The sequence below is a fragment of the Siphateles boraxobius genome, unplaced genomic scaffold (assembly GCF_051911475.1).
Source record: "Siphateles boraxobius isolate OS27281-9 unplaced genomic scaffold, OSU_SipBor_1 5, whole genome shotgun sequence".
NCBI classification, from domain to species: Eukaryota; Metazoa; Chordata; class Actinopteri; order Cypriniformes; family Leuciscidae; genus Siphateles; species Siphateles boraxobius.
The window spans coordinates 33,946,700-33,972,060 of record NW_027509141.1 but is presented as its reverse complement, the minus strand read 5'-3'; the positions used below and the strand labels follow the sequence as shown (position 1 = coordinate 33,972,060).

Here is a 25,361-nt window from a genome sequence, read left to right as displayed (position 1 = left end):
TTTACTGTAAAAAAAAAAATTAAATACAAAACACAAATAAATATTGTAAAAAATGCCAATGGGACTGTAACTTGAGTACACTAAATCTTCACTAAACATTTTAAATGTTTGTAAAAAGTTTAACTTATTAATCTATTTCTGTCTAGAAATCCATTCAATTTTAGTGGCTAGATATTTATTTGAGTTTTAAGTTATTCTCGCTTGCCCAACCGGCAGATTTTTTTCTATTTTTAAGTGTTTTGATATTTTTATGTCAGCAAAAGTTTTAATTTGAGTTTAGAGAGTGGGTATTAGTAATTAAGTGTTTTTGTTTTGTTATTTTGTTTGTTTAGCACTGTAGGAAACTGTTTAAATTTTATTACGTACGTCTTCCTTATACCACTAACCATCCGTAGACATAACACTGCATTTAATTTCATTGCTTTTTAGGCCAGTGGAAAAGCAAAGCAAGCACATTCTACTCAAGTACTGTGAGTAAAGACTTAATATGAGTTTGAATTGTTTGTTTTCTGAAGTTCATATTATTTCCATTGTACTGAACCGAAGTTCGACTTACATTTTGGCCTCCTGCAAGTTTCCAGCTGAATTTGGCGTACTGTTCCACCATGCATTTAGATTGATCCTCAAACTGCTCGGCAGAGTAGTTGCTCCACCAGTTGTTCATGTTCCCATCCTTGTCGAAATTCCGGCCTATGAAAATAAATATTTCATTTTGTGGAACAAAGACATATTTTAAAAAAAGACAAGCATTGTGGCATGCTGGTTTGGTCCGATGGAGAATTTATCCGTGATATTTAAAACCCGTCATTCAGCACAGAGTTTGATAATCAACAAATCCTCAGTTTATTCATCCACAGCTAACTGATAATTAGTACAATCCATCAGATGAGACCCATATTACCGTGATCGTCAAATCCATGAGTGATTTCATGTCCTATAACCATCCCGATTCCACCGAAGTTTAGAGCTTGCAGCTGTTTTTCACTGAAGAACGGAGGCTGGAGGATGCCAGCAGGAAACACTGAAGGAAAGAAAGATGAATGCATAGAAAGAGATAGAATTCAACAAAATGCATGGATAATTGACCAGGAAATGCGTTTTTGAGATACTAATTGAGTCACATGACAAAACAAAACTCATTTTAATAGTAGAGTGTTAACTTTGGAAACTTTTATGTCCCAGAGGTTAATTTGTTTTTTTATTAAAACTAAGAGGTTTCAGCTTTTTTCTAAAACCCCCTTTTTAAGGTCAAATGAACAAAATATTTCAAAATAGACTTTCAAAATATTATATTTGATCTTTAAAAAATATATATACATTTCATGTTCTAAAGAATGAGAATTTAGCATGATATATTTATTTTATTTATTATATTTAAAATATGATATTTGAGAACAGTTTGAGTAAATTCGAAAAGTCAGTAAAAATATTTAAATGTCTTAAAAGAAGACTTATTTTCAGAGAAACGCATGAAATATAGTGTTTTAAAGTAAAAACATCTTCTGAAGTATGATCATTTAATATAATATATTATATTATTATTATATTATTTTATATTAACTTATTTATATTTTTGCATATACACTTAAATATTTATTGTGTATAAATTATTTATATGATGCCACTGTAGGGCTGAGCAAATATGGGCAGAACTCTTTACTGTCTTAGTACTTCAGAAATCCTTTTAAAGGCATACATGTGAATTAAACGTGACACAATGGCCTTCATCACCACAGTATGCTAATGCCTATCTAGTGCGAAGGATGTCATCAATATGCTGATTGAGAACTGTTGGGACACTCCAGGCACAGGACGGAGTTATTTGCAACTCAATGACACGTCTGTACCATTTGCTTCACAGGATATATGCTTTCAACTACATACTCTTTATTTACTAGTGTATGTATTTGTAGTGTATTTAAGACCCTTATGCATCGTCTGGTGTCGTTTTTTATAGCCATTTGAAGCTGCACTGAAACTGTCATTTGGACCTTGGACCGTTTGGTACCCAGTGAAGTCCATTATATGGAGAAAAATCCTAGAATGCTTTCATCAAAAACCTTAATTTCTTTTCGACTGAAGAAAGAAAGACATGGACATCTTGGATGACATGGGGGTGAGTAAATTATCAGCAAAAGGTTTTTAAAAAGTGAACTAATCCTTTAATATGTAACTATGTCATGTTTGGTCTCATCTGACAGCTTATAAACTGAAATGAATGGTGGTGAACTTACTAGAGATATTAAAGTATCCTAATATACAATCTAGGTACTATTGGTTAAACATCCATTGAGGAGAATATGTTAATGTATTTCTCCCCCTCTTGATCACTACCCATTTGCCTCATCTTTTGGTTTCCTGTCGGTCAGTTTCGGTGTTGGTATTCCACTCATGTTTAACAATGCTTTGCTCAGGGTATAAGAAGGAAAGGTAACTGTTGATCTTGGAGAAAGGCTTTAACCCTGCCACTCCCCCAATCCAATGCGTAACCTCATACTAGGAGAAAGGCTTTTACGGCCTCTTCTGCACAACAGTGCATTATTTGTTACAACTAAGTTTTCTATACAGTATGTCGTTCCATTCTTCTGTCTGTATATTTAAACATGTAACTTATTAAATAACTTTGGCTTTTTGATGAACTCTTTCCTTTTATCACTGATGATATTGAAAGCTAAAGTGATTATAACTTTCGTTATCTAAATGTTCAGGTTAAATCCTACGTTTTCCAAACAGTTCTAAGAAAAACCTTTACCTTTAAAGAATAAGAGGTTAAAGAATAACAACAACTTAAATGGAGTCAGATTAATTATATTGGATATTTTGAATAAATATTATCCTTCAACTTTTGTTCCGGTTACTGGTTCAAAATAGCAGCTTAAGCTTCCAGTCTTACACCACAGTGCTTATTTGTGACATCAATCAACAATTTTCCCAAATAATGTTTTTTTCAAAATGTAAGCGTTCATATTTACCCATGATAAAACCGTCATTGAAATATGAGTCATGTAATGTTTGAAGGAGTCCATTATTCCACAAATGTTTAAAATGTCATTTCCATCACAGCATGCATGAAGATTTGAGATGTGGTGGATGACATTTGTTAGTTTAGAAGAAATGTCAAAAGTTGATGGACATCGTGTTAGTGGACAAATTAGATAAATGAGAGTGTGGAAAGTGCTTTTTAAGAGACTCAGTTGAAAGAGTGTGATGGTAATGGTAAACACTGGATAGCAGAAGTGATATTGGAAGGACAGAAAGATCTGAAATGCCGTCGTGCCGCAGTTACAGCTGCCGCTCGTCTCTAAAATGGCAATTCAGCTTGAAGTGTTTCCCAGATTGTCCAGGAACATTAAAATGTGCAATCTAGGAGTAATTATGTGGAAATTTCTCCCGCTGAAAATCTGCATAATCACTTGGCTTTTTGTAATCTGTGTATTAGCCAGCGCTTGGCGTCCGCAGCCCATCTCTGGAAGCACAAGCTTTGTGGGCACTGGAGCCTGAAACTAGCTTTGTTTAATCTACAAGAAAAAAGCACTACAGGCATTAGAGCCATTATGACAACGGGCTGAGAAAGCGTTTGTATTGAGAGCCCTCAAAAGCTTAGGAGAAATCTGACCAGAACAAATACTTCACAAAAGACCCGTGTTTGGACAATGCTGCTTTTTTTAGCTTGCGGTTGTGGAAAGATCAGGGGTCGTTTCCCGAACAATGATGTAACTCGCTGCTTCACTACCATATACAATGCATCACTGAAGAAATCAACTAGCTAGTCATGACTGTTTCCCCAAACCGTATTGTCGCAAATTTGCCACGTTGGCTAACGATGTCACGCAGGTGCTTGAGTAATAACTTATTTTAATGAATCCTTTTGCCTCAATGAAGGACGCATTGCCTCCTTCCATACTCCTTCCATACGCTGCTTGGATTCAGTGGAAAATTTTAAAACACAGTTGGAAACTCTTCTATTTAAAGAGGCTTTTAGCTAGACTGTAGAGTGGTTAGGCCGGTCTGATGTGTATTTCTGTTGTTGCTTAAGTTATTTAAATTGGATCATGTATTGTAATGTATTTATTAATGTTGTGTATTCCCTTTTGGTTGTGAAGCACTTTGTGATTCTTATCTGTAAAATGTGCTATATAAATACATTTAACTTACTTACGTGATAGAATTAATGCTAGATGTTTTGCTATTCAATCATAGGCTTGTTCTCATGGAGCACGTACGCACATGCACACTCTTCAAAAACATACTTTAAATCTCTTGACAAACTAAAAGACGTACATGACATTTGTATGTATTAGAAATAAAAGATATAGATTGCCCTGAATGTCAGCTTACTTATTTTGCTTAAGATAAGGATTTATTGAGTCCACATGTCATGAAAACATGAAACTCTGCTTCTAGCCACAGGTCGAGAGCTGTCGCTCCAAACACACAACTTTGCAATGCTGTTTGCAAATCTTCATTGGAACTATGGTCTGGGAAACACTGACTCGTTGAACTACGCTGATAACGACGATAACTTGCGACCATAGTTGACTAATGATGCTTTGGGGAAACACAACCCTGTTTAGACACCGTGAATCTGGACTAGACTGGTTTGTGCTGATCTAGCTGGTGGACTTTTTGCTTTAAATAGACTGGAAGGGTTGTAAAGTCCATTCAGCCATTTTGTTGTTTTATTTTGTTTGTTGGTAACATATTACAATGAGGTCTCATTTGTTAGCATTATTTAATGCATTAGCAAACATGAATTAACAATGCCTATGTTTGGATAATATCCAAACATAGGCATTGTTAATTCATGTTAGCTAATGCATTAAATAATGCTATATTATATTAAAATATATTAGAAATATATTATATTTCTAACTATATGAACTTACCAATCTGGTTTCTGTTGTGTGAGTAGAATGCATTGACCACAGCTGCACCAATAATCCACCTAAAACATTCATAGAGACAAAGAGAAAAAGCAATGACTCAGTGAAAGGGCAAGAAAGGAAAATGTCTTTTCAAGCATATATTTATGTATTTCGTACAAGTCAGGATCCACGGGCTCCCTCAGCTTTTTGTGACCTTTCTGGGCTGATGCTGCCAGGTTTTCCAGAATGTTTTCAAAGTAGTTCTCACTGAAATTAAGCTGTGGACAGAAACATAAAAACACATATCATAGATGTATCATTCTTGTATTTATGTAATGAGATACAAGATACAAATTTTGAGCTCAAGGTTCTCTGAGTTTCCATACATGTGTGTATTCCTCGTCTAGTTTCTTATTTTCCTCCTCAAGGATGTGGTCGGGATAACCGATCTGTTCCGATATTGCCATGGCCTGCAAAACAGGAGGTTGGAAAAGCGAGAATAGCTCAGACTGTAGGATAGTAAGAGCAAATATAATAATATTAATAATAAACCTTATTTGCAGCACATTTCATACAATAAATGCAGCTCAACATTTTTACAATAAAAAAGCATTATAGTAAAAAACACCAAAAGCAAATAAAAATACCATAATTAATATTATGTAAGATTAAAGATCAAACCCACTTAACAAAGATAATAACAAGATAAAAGCTATATACATAAAATGCATAGCAAAAATGGAAGTAAAAAATAAAAAAAATGTTGATATACAACCGTTATTGAAATTGTGCTTAAAAATTAGTTGGAATATTATATAATTAATTTGCTTACTTTATTAACAAAGCTAATTGTGTATAGGATAAAGTGGGGTTTTCCAAACTGGGATTTGTGGGGGAACGGCAACGTTTTTTAAGTTGATTAAAAGCTAATAGTTAATTTAATTATAAAAATTACATTTAACATTTAAATAAATAATACAAAAATAAATAAAAACTATCAAATTAAAACACTAAAAATTTTTTTTATTTTATTTCATTTGTTTACCTGCATGTCATGTGACCATTAACCGACATTAGAGAACCATAAACATGCAAATGTGTAAATATTTTAGTTTCAAGGGGTTCAGCTGACAAAAAAGTTTGGGAATCCCTGGGATTAAGGAATGAACACCAGAAATAAAAACATTTTATTTAGTTGTGGCCATTAAAACCATCTTACCTTCTCTCTGGCCTTCTCCTTGGATTTTTCATCCATCCAGCTCAATTCTTCCAATGTTTCCACATAAGCTTCCTGAATCTTTTTGATCAGTTCACCCACCTGAACAACAGCGGAGAGACACGCTTCAAGTAAACATGAAATGGCCCTTTTTCAAATAGCAGAAATAGCTATTATAGTTGGCAAATCATTCAATTAATGTAATTAAATGTATAATTTCAAAATAAATTATTTGATAAATACATTAAATAAAAATTATATTAAAAATATTATTATTAAAATGTTTAAATAAATATTATATAATAAATAAATTAAAATAAATTAACAATCAGCTTAAAATTTTAACGGATTAATAACACTAATTGTTTAAGGGTATTATATATATATATATATATATATATATATATATATATATATATTTATTTAATTTTTTTTCATTTTTTTTGAAGACCTATGTCATGTCCGCCAAAAAGGAAAAGTCGTTTTCCAAAATTTTGATGAAAGATGATGAAGTCATTAAGATTAATTTTGACTTCATGCTGACTTTAAAATGAATAAAACTATTTGACTGTCCTAGAAATACTATATGAAGCCACATACATCTTGATATTCAATACAGAGTTACATAAAATCATCCCAGATTAAAAATAAACGTAAAAAAACTGAGATGACTGACAGTCAAATCACTGAACCCATCATTGGAACAGTCTAAACAATCCATTTGTGTGATTGTTCTGATTGTGTAAAGCATTGAAAGAGGATGTTCCTGTTATGTCTAGCTGTGTGTTTTTAGGGCAGAGTTGGTGTTTTAGTCTCACCATGCGTTTGCTGTTTCCAGAGAAGGTTTCCCGGACGTACAGAGCTCCGACGGCGTTCTCCATGTTGCCCTGGACGTAACGGACACAGTCTCTCCACCTCGCCTCCTCTACTGTAGTGCCATGCAAAGCCTGAGTGAACACACACACACAATGCAATGAAGAAAAATGGGACCAAAATAAGGTTGAGAACATTATGTTAAGTAAGGGATAATGTACATCCAGCCGGTTGTTATCGCAGAATAAACCCTGACAGGGTGATCGGGACAGTCTTGATTTAGCCTGAAGGGGTTTATTCTGAGATAACAATGGATGTATGGATGTACATTATCCTGCTTATTACACGGCTACTTGGCAGATAAGTAAATAAAGACATGAAATATTGTCGAATTATTAGATCTTAAACATAAAGCTTCAGCGGAGAGAGCAGTTGCAGCGCGGCAAGTTCAAACAAGACAGACATTTAACGGATACGGTACAGTCATAACACTTATTACACATTTCGCCACGTAAATAATTATGGATATATTGATATGGATTTCAGATTAAACTGTTTTAAAATCGTACCTGTTTGTTATCTTATCTTGTATCTAACTCAACAGTGTACAAAACAATTGTCGTAAAATGGCAGCAGCTGCATTCGTATGAAACAAAAAAAGAGCGAGTCCACGATACTGGATGACATAATTAAATAAATGTACACAAAATATTGATTTGAATGAGTTTTAATATTTTATTAACTCAACAAAGCAAAACTTCCACAAAGAAGAAATTTTCTTAGCAAGCGTATAGCGCTGACGTCAGTTGCCCGGATAAGCCTGTGTTAACAGGTTTTACCGGTTGTTATTGGGGAATAACATACCGCTGGATGGCACGATTGACCAATCAGAATCAAGTATTCCAGAGAGCCGTGTAATATCAGGGAATCACACAACTTGGAATGTTGCGATTGACCAATCAGAATCAAGTATTCCTGAGAGCTGTGTAATATCAGGGAATCACACAACTTGGAATGTTGCGATTGACCAATCAGAATCAAGTATTCCAGAGAGCTGTGTAATATCAGGGAATCACACAACTTGGAATGTTGCGATTGATTAGAACTGTTTAATAAAAATAAATAGAACCTATTGGATTGAAACAGTAGTGGATCACCAAAAGTGAGTTTTAAAGCAGGCGAAGTGAAATGCCATGAGAGCTCTCCTCTGTTTGTGTTTGTTTCGAGTGCGACTGACCTTTCTGTAGTGCGCTCTCACGTCTTTGAAGCGACGGCTCATACTGTTGACCCTCTCCATGATGAGCATCCATGCCAGATAGTTCTGCAGAGTCCTGCCGAGATCACAAATGTGCAGATCATTTAATGCCATATACAGCACAAAACTATGCAACGTGCATTTTAACATTTACATTTCTTAAATTCAACTAATGTGATTTTTGTGGATTATTGAAGCAGTGTTGTTATTTCTAACCAAATACTAAAAACATTTTCATTAAAAAAAAAATAAGTTTAAGAATTAAAATTACTAAAGCTAAACCTGAAATAAAACCTGAAAGAATAAATACAACAAAATTACTAGAACTAAATTTAAAAATGAAAACTAATTTAAAATTTGAAGAAATACTATAATAACTTGAATGCAATGTATAGCGCTTTGGATAAAAGCATCATAAATGTAAATGCATATTAATAGTGTAGAGAAGATCTCCTTAACAATTAAGTTGTTTCTCCTAGATATCAATACGATTAAATGGAGCGCAAATTAGAAAAGAGGAGAATTAGAAGAGATCTTAACGATGTCTTAATCTGTGTTCAGAAGTGTGTCAAAGTCAGAGATCTTAATATGAACTCAAATTCTATGCTATCCGCATTCATTTACTCTCATTGTGTGTCAGTTATCGTCTCGTTTTATTTCTCCTTTTAGTTCTCAAGTTTAGGATAAGCACAGGTGACAAAGTTGATACTTCAGTGGGACATTCACCTTTTAAGTTGTCTCATCTCTGAAACCAATATGTATTTCTTCTGGATGACCATAATTAACTTGACAATGAAGAATGAACTCACATTTTTCATGTGTCAAACAGCGTCACCTAAGAACATCACCTGTGACTGTGCTTGGCCAGAACGTTGCGGAGCTTCTCCAGGTAAGGTGAACAGTACACAACCATGGGCTCTTCTGGTCGCACCGTAACTGACACGCTGGACATGATTCCCTGGATGTAGCGCGTCCAATTAAAGCCCTGACATTTCATAAAGACAAAACAATAAGCATATGTGCTCTAATGAGAAAACAACGATCATTTGGAGAAGTGGGATGTGTTCCTGGATCAACAGGGGTTTCTGGGAAAGTGCAAAAACAATTAACAATAATAATAAAAAACGGTAACTATAATATATAAAATTGACCAAATTTGGCATTATTACATTTATATTCTGGCTTCTAAAGACTGGTGGGAGAGACATTAAAGTGATAATTCAACCAAAAATGTAAATTCTTTCATTAGTTAGTCGTTCCAAACCCGTTCATGAGAGCACCACGAAGCAGAGCCACAGAAATCAATGATCAATGTTTAAATCTGAATAAAAGCCTAAAATAATTATGTTCATCATATAACCTGATCTAGTCCCTTCAGAAAATTTGGACTAAACCGCTCAAATCATATGGATTAGTTTTACGATATCTTTGAGAACGTTTTGAAGCGCCAAAGTGGTAGTTGCGTAGCTGTCAATGGAAGGACAGAGAGCTCTCAGATTTCTTCAAAAATATCTTCATTTGTTTTCTGCAGATGAACCGTCTTGTGGGTTTGGAATGACATGAGGACGAGTAATTAATGACAGAATTTTTATTTTTGGGTGAACTATCCCTTTCATCACAATTATTTTGTTGTATTAACAACCATAATTTCTCTTAAGGTTTAGACTGTTTAAAAGTTTTTTTTTTATTCAGCATTAAATTAATCAGAAATTTCAAAAGTTTGAACATCAAATCAACATATTAGAATGATTTCTGAAGAATCATGTGACACTGAAGACTGGAGTAATGATGTTGAAAATTCAGCTTTGATCACAGGAATAAGTGGTATTTTATTTATATTCTCATAGAAATATTTAAAAAAATAATAATATTATTTCACAATATTACTGTTATTACTGTATTTTTGATCAAATAAATGCAGCCTCTGTGAGCAGAAGAGAAAAATCTTACAGAAATCTCAAACTTTTGAACAGTATATATAACAGCTTTTACTGGTGCAGTTTTCATTGACTACACTAAAGATTGAGGAGGACCAAGTGTAAAAGTAAAAAAATCCCCTTCCATTAAAAACCCATGTTTTCTGCACTTACATTGAGGTTGAAAGCTTGCTGCACTTCTCTCAGTGTCATTTTGTTGTAAAGCACGGTGATGTCATTGCGCTCTTCGGCAGGTGAGGTAGCCTGTTAAAGCACAAGGCAGAAATCAGATGCAAACGTATGACATTTACAGCACCAGAACGCATTTCACACACTCTGGCCTACTTCCAGCGTGTTACTTTTTGGCTGTTGTGTTTTACCATTTTCAGTTAAACTCACGTTAGCAATGTCTGTCTCCAGCTCCAACACTTGAGTCATGTCCTCCCACACGCGCTCTTCATCTTGGGTCAAGTTCCTGTCTTCTCGTGCGATCCTCGCCATGGAAACCATGAACTCCAGGTAGGACTTGCGCACCTGCCCACAAACACGACGGAGGATCTGCTGATTCATGTAATTATAACCAAAGCATTGAGGGGGAGAATGGCTCTCACAAAATGACACAACTTACCTTCTTATAATTCCCATCGCTGAGGTAATAATCTCTTGAAGGCATTCCTAGTGCTGGCTGGTCAACCTATGCAATCAGAAAGACGTAGTTAACTGATCAAATCATTTGTTATGACAAACAATCTTCTATTCGTTATCTGCATGGCTTTTGGCTGCGGCGTGCTTGAGATCATCCAATAGTGCTCTGTTCATAATTAAACCAACATAAAAATCACACCCGGTTTCATTAACTCATGCTCCAAATGGCATTTTAATCACGGAGTATTATGTGAAATAAATTGCAATTAGCCACTGTGTGTTTTCAGAGGTGATGTGCCACTAAAGCAACCAATCTATCAAACCGACAAGTACTGATGTGATTACCAGGGCATCATAAAGCAATACCATGATACTTTGATATACACCATGATGCTGAATGGTTACCATATTTATATACTACTCTTTAAATGTATGCCCAAAATCATGGTATTGCATATAGGTACACTTCCAGAAAACCATAGTAGCACCATCGTGCACGTCCAAAAGACTATGGTAATACCATGATAAACATGGTATTTCTATTGGATATACAGTACAATAAAAATGGAATTACCATATACACAGGGCCTAAAACTAACTTTTTAAAGTAAGTTTTTACTTTAAAAATTTTTTTTACTTAATTTACTTTAAGTAAGCAAATGTAAAATAACACTGCATAGACTTCATTATTATAAATTAAACATCCTTATTAAAGTTAAAAAAGTTATTCAGTCTAGAGCAGTGAGTGACTTTTTCTTCATCCTTTGTTGTTTGATTAACATTAGAAACACAGACAGGAGCAGAATTAGGCTGCTGTCACTTTAAGAGTGAATGCACGGATCTAATATACTGATACTGATCACCCTCGTTTACTTTCTGAATTGTTTACGTTCAATTAAGACATAACCGACTATGTTTACTAGAATACTCGCTATTTTTTTTACAGGATTTTGTCAGAATTTTTCCACTCAAGTGCAAGAAGACGTGAAAGAGAGCTCAGTTTAGCATTCGCACTTTGACTGAGACGCGGCTTTCTGGACGCACGCTTTAGATGTGTGGCATAGAAAACATGGAAGTACCATCATACATGTCCAAAAACATGGTAGCTATGAGTTTTTTGCTAGTCATACATAAATGTAAATTATACAGGATGATCAACAACTTACATGGATAATATAGCGACTGGAGTCGCGATCATCTGGCCACACAAACATCTCAAGCATGGCCTTCTTATTGTAACGAGCGTTCAGAACAGCCAGTGTGTCCTCCAGGCTCCACGCTTGCTCTGTAACATCAAAGTTTTGTGGCTTTTAGTCCATGTCTGTTTGCTTTGAGGCAATCTATATGCTTTACAACTACATAAGCATGCTCCCAAAATAATTTTTTGCGCAGATATGCGTTTATTATGTTCTTAGTCTATTATCAGCAGTTTTCAAACTATGAGAATGGTGCTGTGTTCGGAATCGTGACATTTCAGAAATACGGAAAAATACTGGCAAACATACAGCGCGATCCGTTTAGTTCGATTCGTGAACAAATGAGTCGATTCTTATGAATAATTTAAAAAAAGAGTTGTTGCCAGTTTGAATCAGCCTGAGGAATCCTTCACTGAATGAATCTGTCAGTATGGCAACTGAATCAAGAAAGGATTCACTTACTGAACTGCAAGTTCCATGTCAATGCATCGTTACTTCAATAAAGTATATAGGGCTGGTTCACACAGAATGCATTTTGCGTACAACTGCACTGCTTTTTAATAGTTTAGGAAACCCCGTTCTTTTCCGTGCTGCGTTGTTTTATATTCATTTTATAGCACCATTAGTCTTTTGATAATGCAATGAAATCAATTGTCAGTTTAATACTTTGACAAGGAAAGTAAATGCTAAGATCAAATGCATTTTTTTGTCTCATATTTCACTAAAAAGAACAATCCTCTCAATTTGTCCTGCCTCAACTTTCTTTTTCATTAGGAAATAAATCAAAACAGGAAAGAAAAATGCATTTGTTAAAGCATTTTAAGGGATCTTGCAACATTAAATAATAAAAATACACTTTTCTTGCATGTGATTCATCAGTGCAGGTTTTCCAATGAAAACAAATATATTTTACTCTGAACTGACTTTACTTTTCAGCCAGCTTTCTTATTTGTTGCTCCATTCTCCATTTCACAATCCAGTTAATTCCCAATGGACACAATCAGGTCCTACATTTTTCTTGTTTCACATAGAAATGCATCACATTCTGGAAGTAAAAATAAGTTGCAAACACTGTTTCAATGACTTTAATAACCACAAATGATGGCAAATGACTGCATTGCACATCATCAATGGTCAATTTCTCGTTTATTCAAAATTCTGGGTTAAGAACCTATTTCAAAAATTACCTATAAAACCCAGTGTACCAAATTGCCCTTTGTTTGCACAATCAGATGGATACTAGTAGATGCAGTAAAACATAATTACAGGCTGGTTTTCCAAAGGCCAGTTTTGGTTAAACGTCTCCAGTGGCATTAAAACCAGCATTAATTACCTGTCCATTGCTTTAATGACACATAATAAATCTGTCAGCAAAGGCCAGAGTGTGTGTTTGGGTTGATGTCTGCATATGTGGATTCTATTCCAGCCATCTTCTACTATTACATTTAATTATTCTGCCCTCTCTCGAGGTCTATAATGAGGCACAGTGCCAATAATCACAGTCCTCTCACCCTCCTCGACGGGGCTCTATCTCCCTCTACACGTGACAGATGAGCAGGACGGCCACTGCTCTGTGAAACCACTGGACTTTCCCATCAGTTCAGCGCCTTATCTACACCCAGCGACAGCACGGCTGGAGCGGGTGCATTTATCCCATTTAGATAAGCTCAAGATTCTGCCATTCTCTGCGCGAGTGAATTAGAGAAGGCCAGCGCTATCTCCAGTACCTGATGTGCCGTTCCAGACCTCAGAGGCCACGGGCCAGTCGCCAATACTGTCAATGAGCCCCAGAAGAGGCTGCGAGTCGCGCTGCTCAATCAGAACTGCAGGGGGAAGCAGAGTTGGTTCAAATCTTTTTAATTAATAGTCATAGTTTTAGCAAAGAGTATAGAAGAACAAGAGGTGAAACTCAATAGAACGTTCCATTGCAACACCAGCGCCCAGCAGCAGCGCTACGCTTCCGCCATTTTGGGGTGAAACCGACTCGGCAGTCCAATAGTGTTGATGTGTCATTCGCGAACGAGCCGCTCTAAAAGCCGATTCTTTGAAAAGAGCCGGACTTCCCATCACTATCCACTAGCTTTTTGCTGTCGCTATGGCAATATCTGCTCCTTTGTAATTTTTTTTTTTTAAAGTACATTAAAGATCAAATCCAAACTGAATGATGACAACACAGAATAACGTACAATCACTAACTTATACTAGTCATCATCAAATCCCTTTTAACAGTTTATTTCACAGACTTAGACAAGTTTTCTACTTTTTTCCCACAAAACCTTTAGTATTAGCATTACAAACACTGAATTAATACCAACACCTAAAATTAAGTAAAGGGCATGCTATTTCAGATCTAATTGGGAATGTTGGACAATAAATATATATAACAGCAATAGAATAGCTTTACAGTCAACTGTTTTTGTTTGTTGCAGTAGGCTACTATGTTATATTAATGACCGTTAAAGCAAGACAATGTAAACAAAAAAACACAGCCACTGTCCATCACGTTCTATAAGATCATCATGTTTGTAGCATGATCCTGGGGATTAAAACGTACAAAATATATTTCAGGCCTGGTGGAGTTGGTAACTAATAATAGTAGTAAATGTGTAAAGTTGCATAAAATGGAAATACTCAATAAAGCAAGAAAAAATTACCCGAAGTGTGTATTTAATGATTGGATTAACTGTTATCTGTGCTGTTGTCCAGTAACTCCAGTTGGAATTTTCACCCCAAAATGGCGGCCGTGCTACCGAAGCGCCACCTAGTGGCTGTTACCCAAAAAGCATCAGAGTTTCGCCTCTTGTTCTTCTATACTCTTTGGTTTTAGTCAACTATAATAACACTGAAACTAACCAGCTTTGAGATTCATTGAAAAATGGCATTGCAATATAGAACACATTGATTTACAGTATAAAATACAATGTGTTCATTAAGTTTATCACAAACACATACAAATGAGAATGTCATGAAACTCCATCATGTCACCTGCAATGATTTATGGAATTGCACACTATACGTGTAAAATAATTAGTTTTCGAACTTGTAAATATAACGATTGTAGCATGTTTTACAAGAAAATACTATTTCAGTCTTTCTAGTCAAAAATAACGTTTTAACTCAATGTGTTACAATTCTCCGTAATTATATGTGAAATCATTTCTGACTTTAGAAGTAAATCCCATTTTTTTACGCGTAGTTTTAAATCATAACAGAAACAATATAACAGAGTACACGTCGATCACAGTGTTGTGTACTCACTCTCGTTCATGCATGAGCTGTAGAGCGTTTTGGCTTTCTTGAAGGCCTCTCTGTCATCCTTACTGTCCATCTCAAGAACTCCTGTGAGATAATGAATCAGCACCAACAAGACGAAACTGTTTAAAAGAAATAACACTCATGGTGTTTGTGTGAAGCTGACGTAACCCACCCTTGAGCACAATCTCCAGCTCGTCTCTCAGGATATTGAACACGCTGTGGAGTGAGCTGGTTTCGGGAATGACGTGCCGCTCGATCCAGCCTCCACATGCGTACTGATAGAAGTTCTGGCACGGCTCCACGCTGGGGTCCATGTTCTGGAGCAGTCGGGCCGCTGTGGCATTGACATGAATCAAGAAATGGTTTCAGATCTAGAATATAAGTTTGGACACGGTATATAAAAGGATAGCTTTCAGACATTACCGGCAGTGACACACTGTGGGGTTGTACAGACATTGCTGTCAGCTTTTGATGGATATTTCAGCCCTATTGTGATGTGGTGAGAGAAACAACACAATTGAGGTTAATGTCTTACTGAGATCATGTGACATAATCCACTCAAAAGTCCAGCTCTATAGTCAGAGCTTATTGCTTCAGCTTAACCCTGCAGGCTAGCATGTAATATAATGCAATTTATTCAAATAAAGCTTCAGTTGTTCGCTCACTTACCAAAAGCTAGCCATGAGAAATACATTTTGTAAACCTGTGACTGTGGTTGGTTTCAATTGTTAATAGTAGTGCATATGTGTAGTATATTTATACTATGTGCAAATATATTGTACAGTATATGGAGTGATTATGCAGAATTTATGGCAGGGCAAAACTCAAAGTAAAATAAAAAACAGTAGATTTAAATGAACGGTGTGGATAAAAATCAGATACAAATATTTATGGTCAACTTAACAGCATACTTTACCTTTTGAAGATTTATTTATGTTAAAACGCTCTGAAATATAAAAAGAAAATGCAAGATCTTAAAGAATATAATTGATGTGAGATGCTTTTGGCTAATTCTACATTTTATATTTATGTGAAAATGTATGAGATATCATTATATGATAACTCTATACACTTAAGTTGCGCTATATATATATATATATATATATATATATATATATATATATATACGACATACAGAACTTTATATATATATATATATATATATATATATATATATATATATATATATATGAAGAGTTCAGATGCAAATGTCTCTAAGAGCCATCTGAAATTTTCTTCTAGAATGATAATTTTTATCAAGCTTGTATATTTAAATTCAGTCATTTCACTTAAATGACAATTTACTAGACAATTTACCTATATGATAATAGGTAATTTGCATTGCCATTTAAGTGAAATTGCTGAACTTAAATATACGAGCTTGATAAAAATTATCATTCTAGAAGAAAATTTCAGATGGCACTTAGAGGCTTTTGCATCTGAACTCTTCATATATATATATATACATATATATATATATATATATATATATATAATAATTGATTTAATACATATTTTAAATAAAATAATATTATAAAAATAAATATACAAAAACAATCATATAATTTGTATATAATTCATTAATAATTAAAACTTTTTTTCATTCTGGTTTTCTAGAAAGTTCTTCCAAAGAAAGGTTTCACCAAGCTGCTCCACGTGGGCTATACATAAATAAACGCGGGATATTTCTCACAAAGATCGTGAGCATGTTTGTTGTCTCGTTTGAGTGTGTTGAATATGATTGTGACGCGTTCCCACCTCTCAGAGCTGAAGTGTAGAGCACTATGAGTCCAGCCAGAGCACAGCTCATCAGAAGAACAATGACAGACAGTCCGATCTCCACCACAGTCCAGCGATGCTTCCTCGGTTTAGTGCTTTTCTCCATGATATCCATTTGGCTCTCTGATTTTCCCATTCTTGGAGCTGTGGAATAGAGTATTGAAGTGTTTGTGGAGAGGCCCGAGTGTGTGTGAGCACTGAGAGCCACATGTGGAGCATCAGTGGATCCTGCTTTAGCCTACTACACGTTTACCTCCAGAGAAACAACGGGTTTTAATGCGGCAGCTGCTACTGAATAAGAGACTCGTTAAGAGATTTCATTTCACTGAGTATTAGGACTACACGTGATATAGCCTACACATGACTAGAAATACGACCCACGAATTTCAATGACTTTTTCCAGTCTTCGACTTTTAAATATAGCCAATATAAATAATTGTATGACGATTACACTAGGCTATGATATAGTAGGCTATGCATTTACTTTGATAATTTGATATCATTCCTAAATGAAACGACACATTCAGTACAAAAATGTGAGGCGGGTCAGTTAATGCATCGATTGATTGGATTGGATTGTGAAAAGAGGGCATTACACAACAGAATGCGCGTTTGATACAACAATATTAGGTTTTTCACTGGTCACACTCAGCTGAAAGAGTGGAGCTTTTTTTTTGTTTTTTTGTTTGTTTTGAATAACCTGCAATGGTGAATCGTTAACAAAGGACCAATAATGCATATTAAGAAAGTAAATTGACTTAAAGACATTAGGCAAGCAAATCATGAGGCAGTTAATGTAGCTGATAAAAGTTAATGTAGTTGAATTATTGATGGTTATGTTATTGTAATAATGCATTCAGAAAAAGCAACAGCTTTGTTGTGTTTCATTTTTAATGATGGCTAGATCCAAACCTTCTCGGGGTGTCTTCAACCACATCGTGAAATGTATGTAATCTGTGGTTTTAGAAAAGAGTTTTGCTTCATGTCAGCATCAGCACTTTTTCTGTCTTGGAAGCTGGAAAGTTAAAGATAAATTTCCTGCAAAATGTTTAATTTCCTGCAAAATGTTTAATTTCCGGACTCATTTGATGTCTGACGGCAAAACAATAATCATAGAAAACAATCTCATAGACATTAGTTGCTTTTCTATTGCATTTTTAGTCACGTTTCTTTTAAAGCTCTCAGCTATGCACAAGGCAAAAATGATCTGTGTGCTTTTTGATTGTAATAATCCACATTGATAAAAACACACCAATACATGCCTCCTGACAGTGTGTATGTGTACGCACTATATAATTGAAGAGACTAGTGGCATTAAACTATTATATGGGGAAAATCAGTAGAATCACATTTGCATTTTGAATATATTTGGTAACACTTTACAATAAGGTTGATTAGTTAAAATGAACTAAGAATGAACAATACATCTACAGCATGTATTAATCTTAGTAAATATTAATTTCAACATTTACTAATACATTATTAAAATCAAAGGTTGTATTGGTTAATATTATTTAATGCATTGTGAACTTACATGAACAAACAATGAAAAGCTGGATTTTTATTAACAATAACAAAGATTACTCAATACTGTAACAAATATATTCCTCATTGTTAGTTCATGTTAGTTAATACATTAACTAATGAACCATATTGTAAAGTGTTACCATATATTTATATAGTATTACACATTGTGTATACAGTCCTAAACATCTCCCCATATCAATAAAATGCCCACATATAAGTTTAGCTTTTCAGCAGGTTATCTGTCAATTGCAATTAGACATCATAAAAACGGTACATTATACATTAAAAGACTTTTAAATGAAGTACAGCATGTCACACTCATTTCATTTTAACTGTCATGCGTGCAATTTGTATTTATCATGGGAAGCACTTGTAAGTACAGCTCGTCTGCATGTGTGCATTAAGAAAATGAGCTGTGAGAGTAAATGATGGCTTTATGTAGAGTCCCCCGCAGCAAAGCCTTTGATCAAACAATCTAGTCAAGAAAAACCAGAAAGCAGCGCAGAAAAGAAACTGCGTTACTCTAAACAATAACTCAATGATTGATGTGCAAGATCAGTGAATTATTAATTTAAGTCCTTTTACAAACACCTGTTTGCATCCATCATCTCAGCACACAACTCCACCTGTAAACTACAGAAAAAGTATTCCCTTCAGTTCCAACACTAAACACCCTCATGCTGTAGAATGTGAAGCGTCCGTACCTCTCTGATGATGGAGTCCTTGTTTGCCCTGTTAGGACGCCTTTCAATTTCACAAACACCCCTTCTGAGTTTGCACCCAGAGCTGGTGTGTGGTGAAATGAAGCAGCGTCCGACAGCTGGGTGTCGGGGAAGCTGTCTGTTCTGATGTTCCTCTGACTGACTGACTGAGTGTGTGTGTGTGAGTGTGTGTGTGAGTGAGTGAGGAAAATGCAGAGGAAGAGAGAGAGAAGGAGGGATGTAAAGGAGGAGGGGCGATCGAGAGACGCTTGTGCCTGATGATTTGTGTTTTTAGCAGAAATCAAGAGGGGCTTTCGGTCAATTAGACGGTATCAGTAATATATATGTATGTGTGTGTGTGTGTGTGTGTGTGTGTGTGTGTGTGTGTGTGTGTGTGTGTGTGTGTGTGTGTGTGTGTGTGTGTGTGTGTGTGTGTGTGTGTGTGTGTGTGTGTGTGTGTGTGTGGCCTGGTAAACCCTACATTGCAATATCCAAAATCCTTGTCCTTGTGGGGACAATTTTGCGTCCTCATGAGGAAAACAGCTAATAAATCATACGAAGTGTTTTTTGAAAATGTAAAAATGCAGAAAGTTTTGTGTGATGGGTAGGTTTAGGGGTAGAGTTAGTGTAAGGGGACAGAAGATATATATTGTACAGCATAAAAATAACGTTGAAAAGTCCCCATAATGCACAAAAATACAACGTGTGTGTGTGTGTGCTCGTGTGTGTGTGTGTGTGTGTGTGTGTGTGTGTGTGTGTGTGTGTGTGTGTGTGTGTGTGGCCTGGTAAACCCTACATTGCAATATCCAAAATCCTTGTCCTTGTGGGGACCATTTTGCGTCCTCATGAGGAAAACAGCTAATAAATCATACTAAGTGTTTTTTGAAAATGTAAAAATGCAGAAAGTTTTGTGTGATGGGTAGGTTTAGGGGTAGAGTTAGTGTAAGGGGACAGAAGATATATATTGTACAGCATAAAAATAACGTTGAAAAGTCCCCATAATACACAAAAATACAACGTGTGTGTGTGTGTGTGTGTGTGTGTGTGTGTGTGTGTGTGTGTGTGTGTGTGTGTGTGTGTGTGTGTGTTGTAGCTCTGCATGAGTTATGATGAGCCAATGTTTTTAATAGTATTACAGTGAAGCAGAATAAAAAAAATGTTTTTTTTAAATTAGCCGTCTTTATTTCACCCCACAACACCTGTTAAACAGAGGTTGTCCAAATCTGGAAGAGCAGCTCAGGTTAATGTCCGCTGGCCTCTCATTATTCACAGGCCAGGTGGACTGAAGACCGCAGCGCAGTCGGGGAGCTGGCAGGAACTGACATCAGCTTGGCAGGGAAGTGAGCTTCACTCCCACCGGTGTCAGATTGAAATGGCATGGTGCCCATACTCATTACCAGCCTGATTAACCACTGTAATTAGCTGATATTAGAGAAAGCGAGAGCCACCGGTGGCGGCGATCAGCACTGGTGCAGAACTGCCCAGCTGTCCATATCAGTTAGCCCATCATAACACAAGTCGAGGGATAAATGCTAGAGACCAGAATAGAATGAGAACAACCTTTAGCTCACAATAGGGAACATGGGTGAATGGCTGCTAATTACGGTCGTCCATTAAAGACGACGAACTTCTGCAGGGTGATCTCTAGTCAGGTTTAGATGGATATAGAAACAAGATTAGTGTGTCTATGCTCAGCTCTCCAAAAGAAAAAAAAATATTATTTCCAAATGTATTCATTTTAGTGCTGCCTGCTAAAGTAAGCATTTTACTTAAAGGACAGTTCACTTCAAAATTAAAATTCTGTCATCATTTACTCACCCTCAAGTTACTTTCTTCTGCTGAACACAAAAGAAGATATTTTGAAGAATGTCGGTAACTAGACAGTTGATGGACCCCATTGACTTCAATAGTAGGAAAAAAAAATTACTATGGAAGTCAATGGGGTCCATCAACTGTCTGGTTACCGACATTCTTCAAAATATCTTCTTTTGTGTTCAGCAGAGGAAAGAAACTCATACAGGTTTGAAACAACTTGAGGGTGAGTAAATGATGACAGTGAACTATTCCTTTACTGATCTGAACAAACCCATAAAATAATTATGCTTGCCTGTGCACTAATCATTTACATTTGGGACAGAAATATGGTGCAGAATTTACACACTTCACCTTCAAAATCAACGTGAATTACCATTCACAACATTTCTAAATGACACAACACATCCAATTGGAAAAAAAATGTGGGACGGGACTTGGATTGGATTGTGTAAAGTGGAAATTACACACCCGAATTGTGCAAATCTGAACACATAATAAAAAAATATATAATATTAATAAAAAGCAATAAGCATCAAATTATTAATATTTGACCAATTCAAATCAACATGTCATAGTAAAAATTTATTTTATATGCATTATTGTATTATTTAACAACCAGACTCATAAAAGAACAAGCATTTCTCAGAAAACCAAATATCATTGCAATAAATATTAGTTCATCAGCAGAAACCTCATTTAAATAATGGACTTTTAACAAATATCGGCTAAGCTGCTCTTTTAAGATACGAGTTCCGCCTTAAGAGCTTAATTAAAAAGCTTTTAAAGCTTGTTTTTTCTATGTTCCTAATCATTGAGACAGTGAAGTATTTACCTGAGCGAACTCAATCCCCGGTCTTACACAGCATGGCAAATAAATCTCTAATGACTGAATTTGTTCTCCCTGCACTGGTACACAATTAGACACGTTTTGCCAAGAAGAGCCGAGTCCTCAGTCTGCCTGCAGGTGCCTGAGCATTCAAATGACAAGCCATGAAGCAAGTAATAAGTGCAAGCAGACATCTGAGACCAAGAGCATTCATCTTTGCTTCGTGTCACATTAGAGGCCGCAGGTTCACGATTCAGCTAGAACTTCACATTAAAGCCTATGCAGGAGAGGTTTTATTTTATTAAGAGTTTAGTGTGCTACATAAGATTAAAGTGCAAAGGCGAACAACACCGCTTGGAAATTCTCGGAAGTGTACGTTTAATAAGCATGCATCTTGGTTCCAGGAAACCAGTGCTGTGCAGCAGGATATTAATTTCAACACTCGGGCAAATGCTGTTTAAATGGTGACAATCAAACTGTATTTTGACATTTTCCAGAGAAAATGTGAGTGGTGCGTGCTTGTAAAACTCATGAGCATCTAGGATTTTATGGGTGGTTGCCAGGGGATTACTATGTGGTTGCTAGGGTGTTGTGGATGGTTTCTAGGTGATGTTTCATTTTAACTTCAAGGAGTTTTCATGCATTTTATCATCCGCCATTGCTTCGAAAAGTAAATGTACCGCTCTTGTCATGATTTGAGATATCATTCATGTAGCACAAATGATGCAGGACGAGTTATGCAATGAAGTTTATTAGTAGGGTTAGTGATTTGAACAAACATAACATAACATAACTTGACTAAATGAATGTTATATCAAACCTCTTGCCTGTAATTTTGCACATTGTGCTATTTTAACAAACCTTGTTTGTGTGTGTGTGTGTGTGTGTGTGTGTGTGTGTGTGTGTGTGTGTGTGTGTGTGTGTGTGTGTGTGTGTGTGTGTGTGTGTGTGTGTGTATACATTTGTATAACATTTTTTTGGCTGTTTCAGTAACTGGATTCAATTATGTATTGATCAATACAGAAAATTTTGCACATGGTGTTATTTTTACTATTTGCACTTATAACGTATTACTACAGCACACTACATTCCGCCAAATTTATGTTCGAATGAGCTAGATTGTTTCACATAACCAAATGCATTTCCATATTAGCTGAATATATGCACAAAATTACCAAATTTACATAACAAATCAATGCGACTGGCTTGAGTTAAGGATAAGGAATTGCTTTCTGGAGGTGAGCGACACGAATGCTGAAGACGTCCATCTTTTGTGCAAGCAGCTCTTGGCAGATTCATGAGCTTTGGTCATGGTGTGGTGATCTGCCCTCCATCACACACTCATTCCTATCCTGATTGACTGCTATGTTCCCTTCAGGAGATTTACTGCTTGAATTTAACTCATCAGACCAGGTGCAAAACAAGGAGACGGTCAGGCGGCGAGAGGCCATCAGTCAAAGTACACCCTGTAATCAGAACATATCTTTTTGTTCGGCCAATTAGTTTGTGAATAATCTAGAATTAAACTAGCCTTGGTTTTAAATGTAATCCTATTGGCTTTACTCTGTAAGCTAAGCGATCAAAGTGAAGAACAAGAATCGAATGAACAAGAATGCTTTCTTAATTCATACTATTGGTCAGATTGTGAACATTTTTTATTGGTGCACTCACTGAAAAATCTTTCAAACCCTTATATTTTTCAGCCCCTTCAACCATCTGTTGTATAAATCAAAATACAATTATTAATTAATTATTTTTACTCAATTCATTTACTTTTAATTCATTTAAATTTTATAAATTAATCATACAGCATATTTTATAGCCTGTTAAACATGTATTATGCTAATTTCAGACATTTTTCCTAATATGCCTAGAACCTTTTGGGCACAAATGGTTCTAAATCAAAAACCATAGCGTTTTATATAGAACCTTAATTCTAAAAGTGACCACAGAAAAATTCTCTCAGAAGGGTTTTGCCATTTAGCAGACTCTTTCTGATCCAAAGTGACTCCAATTCTCCTAGTACAACAAAGTGCTTTGCTCAAGGTCTCAGGGTCTCAACCCGCAACACTCGGGTTATTAGCCAGGATCTTTAACCGCTAAGCTGCACTTCCCAAAAGTGCCTGCTTGCAGTAGCACTTTTAATCACATGCACAACAAAATAAGTATGCTGTACTTTAGGCGTCCGCTAACCTGTTATTACTGCCCATGTTTCCAAGGCAATGCGAGGAACTGCATGAATTCCCTTGTGTAGATGTTGACCCCTCTCCGGAAAATGCATGTTGTGGATTTTTCTTTAGCATCATTACAGCCACTTTACTGTTGTTTTATACTGCAGTGAAGGGATTTTGATAACCGTTAGACCTTGTTGCCCTGCATGTGCTCGTTATCCAGTGTGTTCTTGCAAGATTCAACAGCACTCGGCTGGAGTCTTTTTCTCTACCCGACTAATCCGTCTTATCTTAATAACATCCAGCCTCTATCTGGCACATTACAGAAACAATCGACCCAAAAGTGCTCTTTTATCAGTGCATTCACAGCCTGTTCAATATCAGGATACCTGTTCTGTACAGCAAACGCCCCAGCTGATCTTATCTCTGACAAGTTCACATTTTCATGCTAAATCTTCCTATTCTGTTAAAATTGTATGCCTTGAAATTCATATTTAATATTTGAGCATGCATTCTACACCAGTTAAAATTTCAGCCTGTCATTTATACACAACAGAGGCCCTCAGAAATCCAGGCAATTCACCATAACATGTTGTCTAATTTGCCAAATACTGCCCTCTGTTGGAATATGTCAAATACACATGCAAATAACAGACTTTATTTTACAATCACATTAAGTCGTGAATCTAATTAGTTTAACTGATATGTTTTCTTATGCCCAAAATGCTCTGTTTGTTATACTGCAACCTATTTTGAATTATTCCACTATTTACATCTTGTCCACATCATGTTTGTTTTTCTCCCTGTAGCCCTGATAAATGATCTCTAATTAATGAGCTATGAAGTATTCAAGCAGCATGCATTAATTGTCCCCAGAACAAACTGTGAAGCGAGAAATTATAGGGACGGTTAGAGGTGACCTGACTCCACGACCAGCACTGTTTAAAGTTAATGGGATGCAACACAACAGTGCAGTGGTCAGTCTAATGACATTGCACTTGCCTGGACACATTAGATACGTGCTCTGAATATGGAGAGCTACTGCGCCTACACTAGTCTGCACTGCGTCCATATCATTACTGTCCTCACTAGCTGTCACATGCTGTGCTTTGATTACTGACATTATGTCTGGACAGCACTAACACTTAAGAATCAAAACACAAGACCAGTGAACTAATGCACAAATAAATATGAAGTAATATATGAGATATGCATAAATGTGTGTAGTTTTGCCAATGCTGTAGGTGTGTAGCCTCTAATTTTCTTTTGATTGTGGTGTAAGAAAGAGGATTTATTTAAATGAATCTCATAAAATCATGTAGGCCTACTGTCAGATGCTGACATTTTTTCTTCTCTGTTTTTCTTTCTGTGGCTCCTACAA

The 25,361-nt window shown here is 35.9% G+C and overlaps 1 protein-coding gene across 2 annotated transcripts in view; it reads right to left on the bottom strand.

Moving 5' to 3' along the window:
- mmel1 (membrane metallo-endopeptidase-like 1) overlaps nucleotides 1-19,382 on the bottom strand; it is a 29,844-nt gene extending 10,462 nt beyond the window's left edge. The window contains exons 1-20 of one of the 2 annotated variants that reach the window (XM_077204123.1): nucleotides 19,172-19,382; nucleotides 16,920-17,084; nucleotides 16,078-16,107; nucleotides 15,585-15,647; nucleotides 15,334-15,495; nucleotides 15,165-15,245; nucleotides 13,634-13,729; nucleotides 11,877-11,995; nucleotides 10,694-10,759; nucleotides 10,465-10,599; nucleotides 10,240-10,329; nucleotides 8,998-9,134; nucleotides 8,132-8,225; nucleotides 6,900-7,028; nucleotides 6,085-6,183; nucleotides 5,252-5,335; nucleotides 5,043-5,143; nucleotides 4,887-4,945; nucleotides 902-1,021; nucleotides 557-690 (exon numbers count right to left, since the gene is read on the bottom strand). In XM_077204123.1, the coding sequence (XP_077060238.1) occupies nucleotides 557-690; nucleotides 902-1,021; nucleotides 4,887-4,945; nucleotides 5,043-5,143; nucleotides 5,252-5,335; nucleotides 6,085-6,183; nucleotides 6,900-7,028; nucleotides 8,132-8,225; nucleotides 8,998-9,134; nucleotides 10,240-10,329; nucleotides 10,465-10,599; nucleotides 10,694-10,759; nucleotides 11,877-11,995; nucleotides 13,634-13,729; nucleotides 15,165-15,245; nucleotides 15,334-15,495; nucleotides 15,585-15,647; nucleotides 16,078-16,107; nucleotides 16,920-17,076 (1,956 nt within the window). In that variant the 5' untranslated portion in view covers nucleotides 17,077-17,084; nucleotides 19,172-19,382. The remainder of the gene's footprint in view (nucleotides 1-556; nucleotides 691-901; nucleotides 1,022-4,886; nucleotides 4,946-5,042; nucleotides 5,144-5,251; nucleotides 5,336-6,084; nucleotides 6,184-6,899; nucleotides 7,029-8,131; nucleotides 8,226-8,997; nucleotides 9,135-10,239; nucleotides 10,330-10,464; nucleotides 10,600-10,693; nucleotides 10,760-11,876; nucleotides 11,996-13,633; nucleotides 13,730-15,164; nucleotides 15,246-15,333; nucleotides 15,496-15,584; nucleotides 15,648-16,077; nucleotides 16,108-16,919; nucleotides 17,085-19,171) is intronic. The other variant, XM_077204124.1, reaches the window with a different exon arrangement.
- Nucleotides 19,383-25,361: the final 5,979 nt, after the last annotated feature.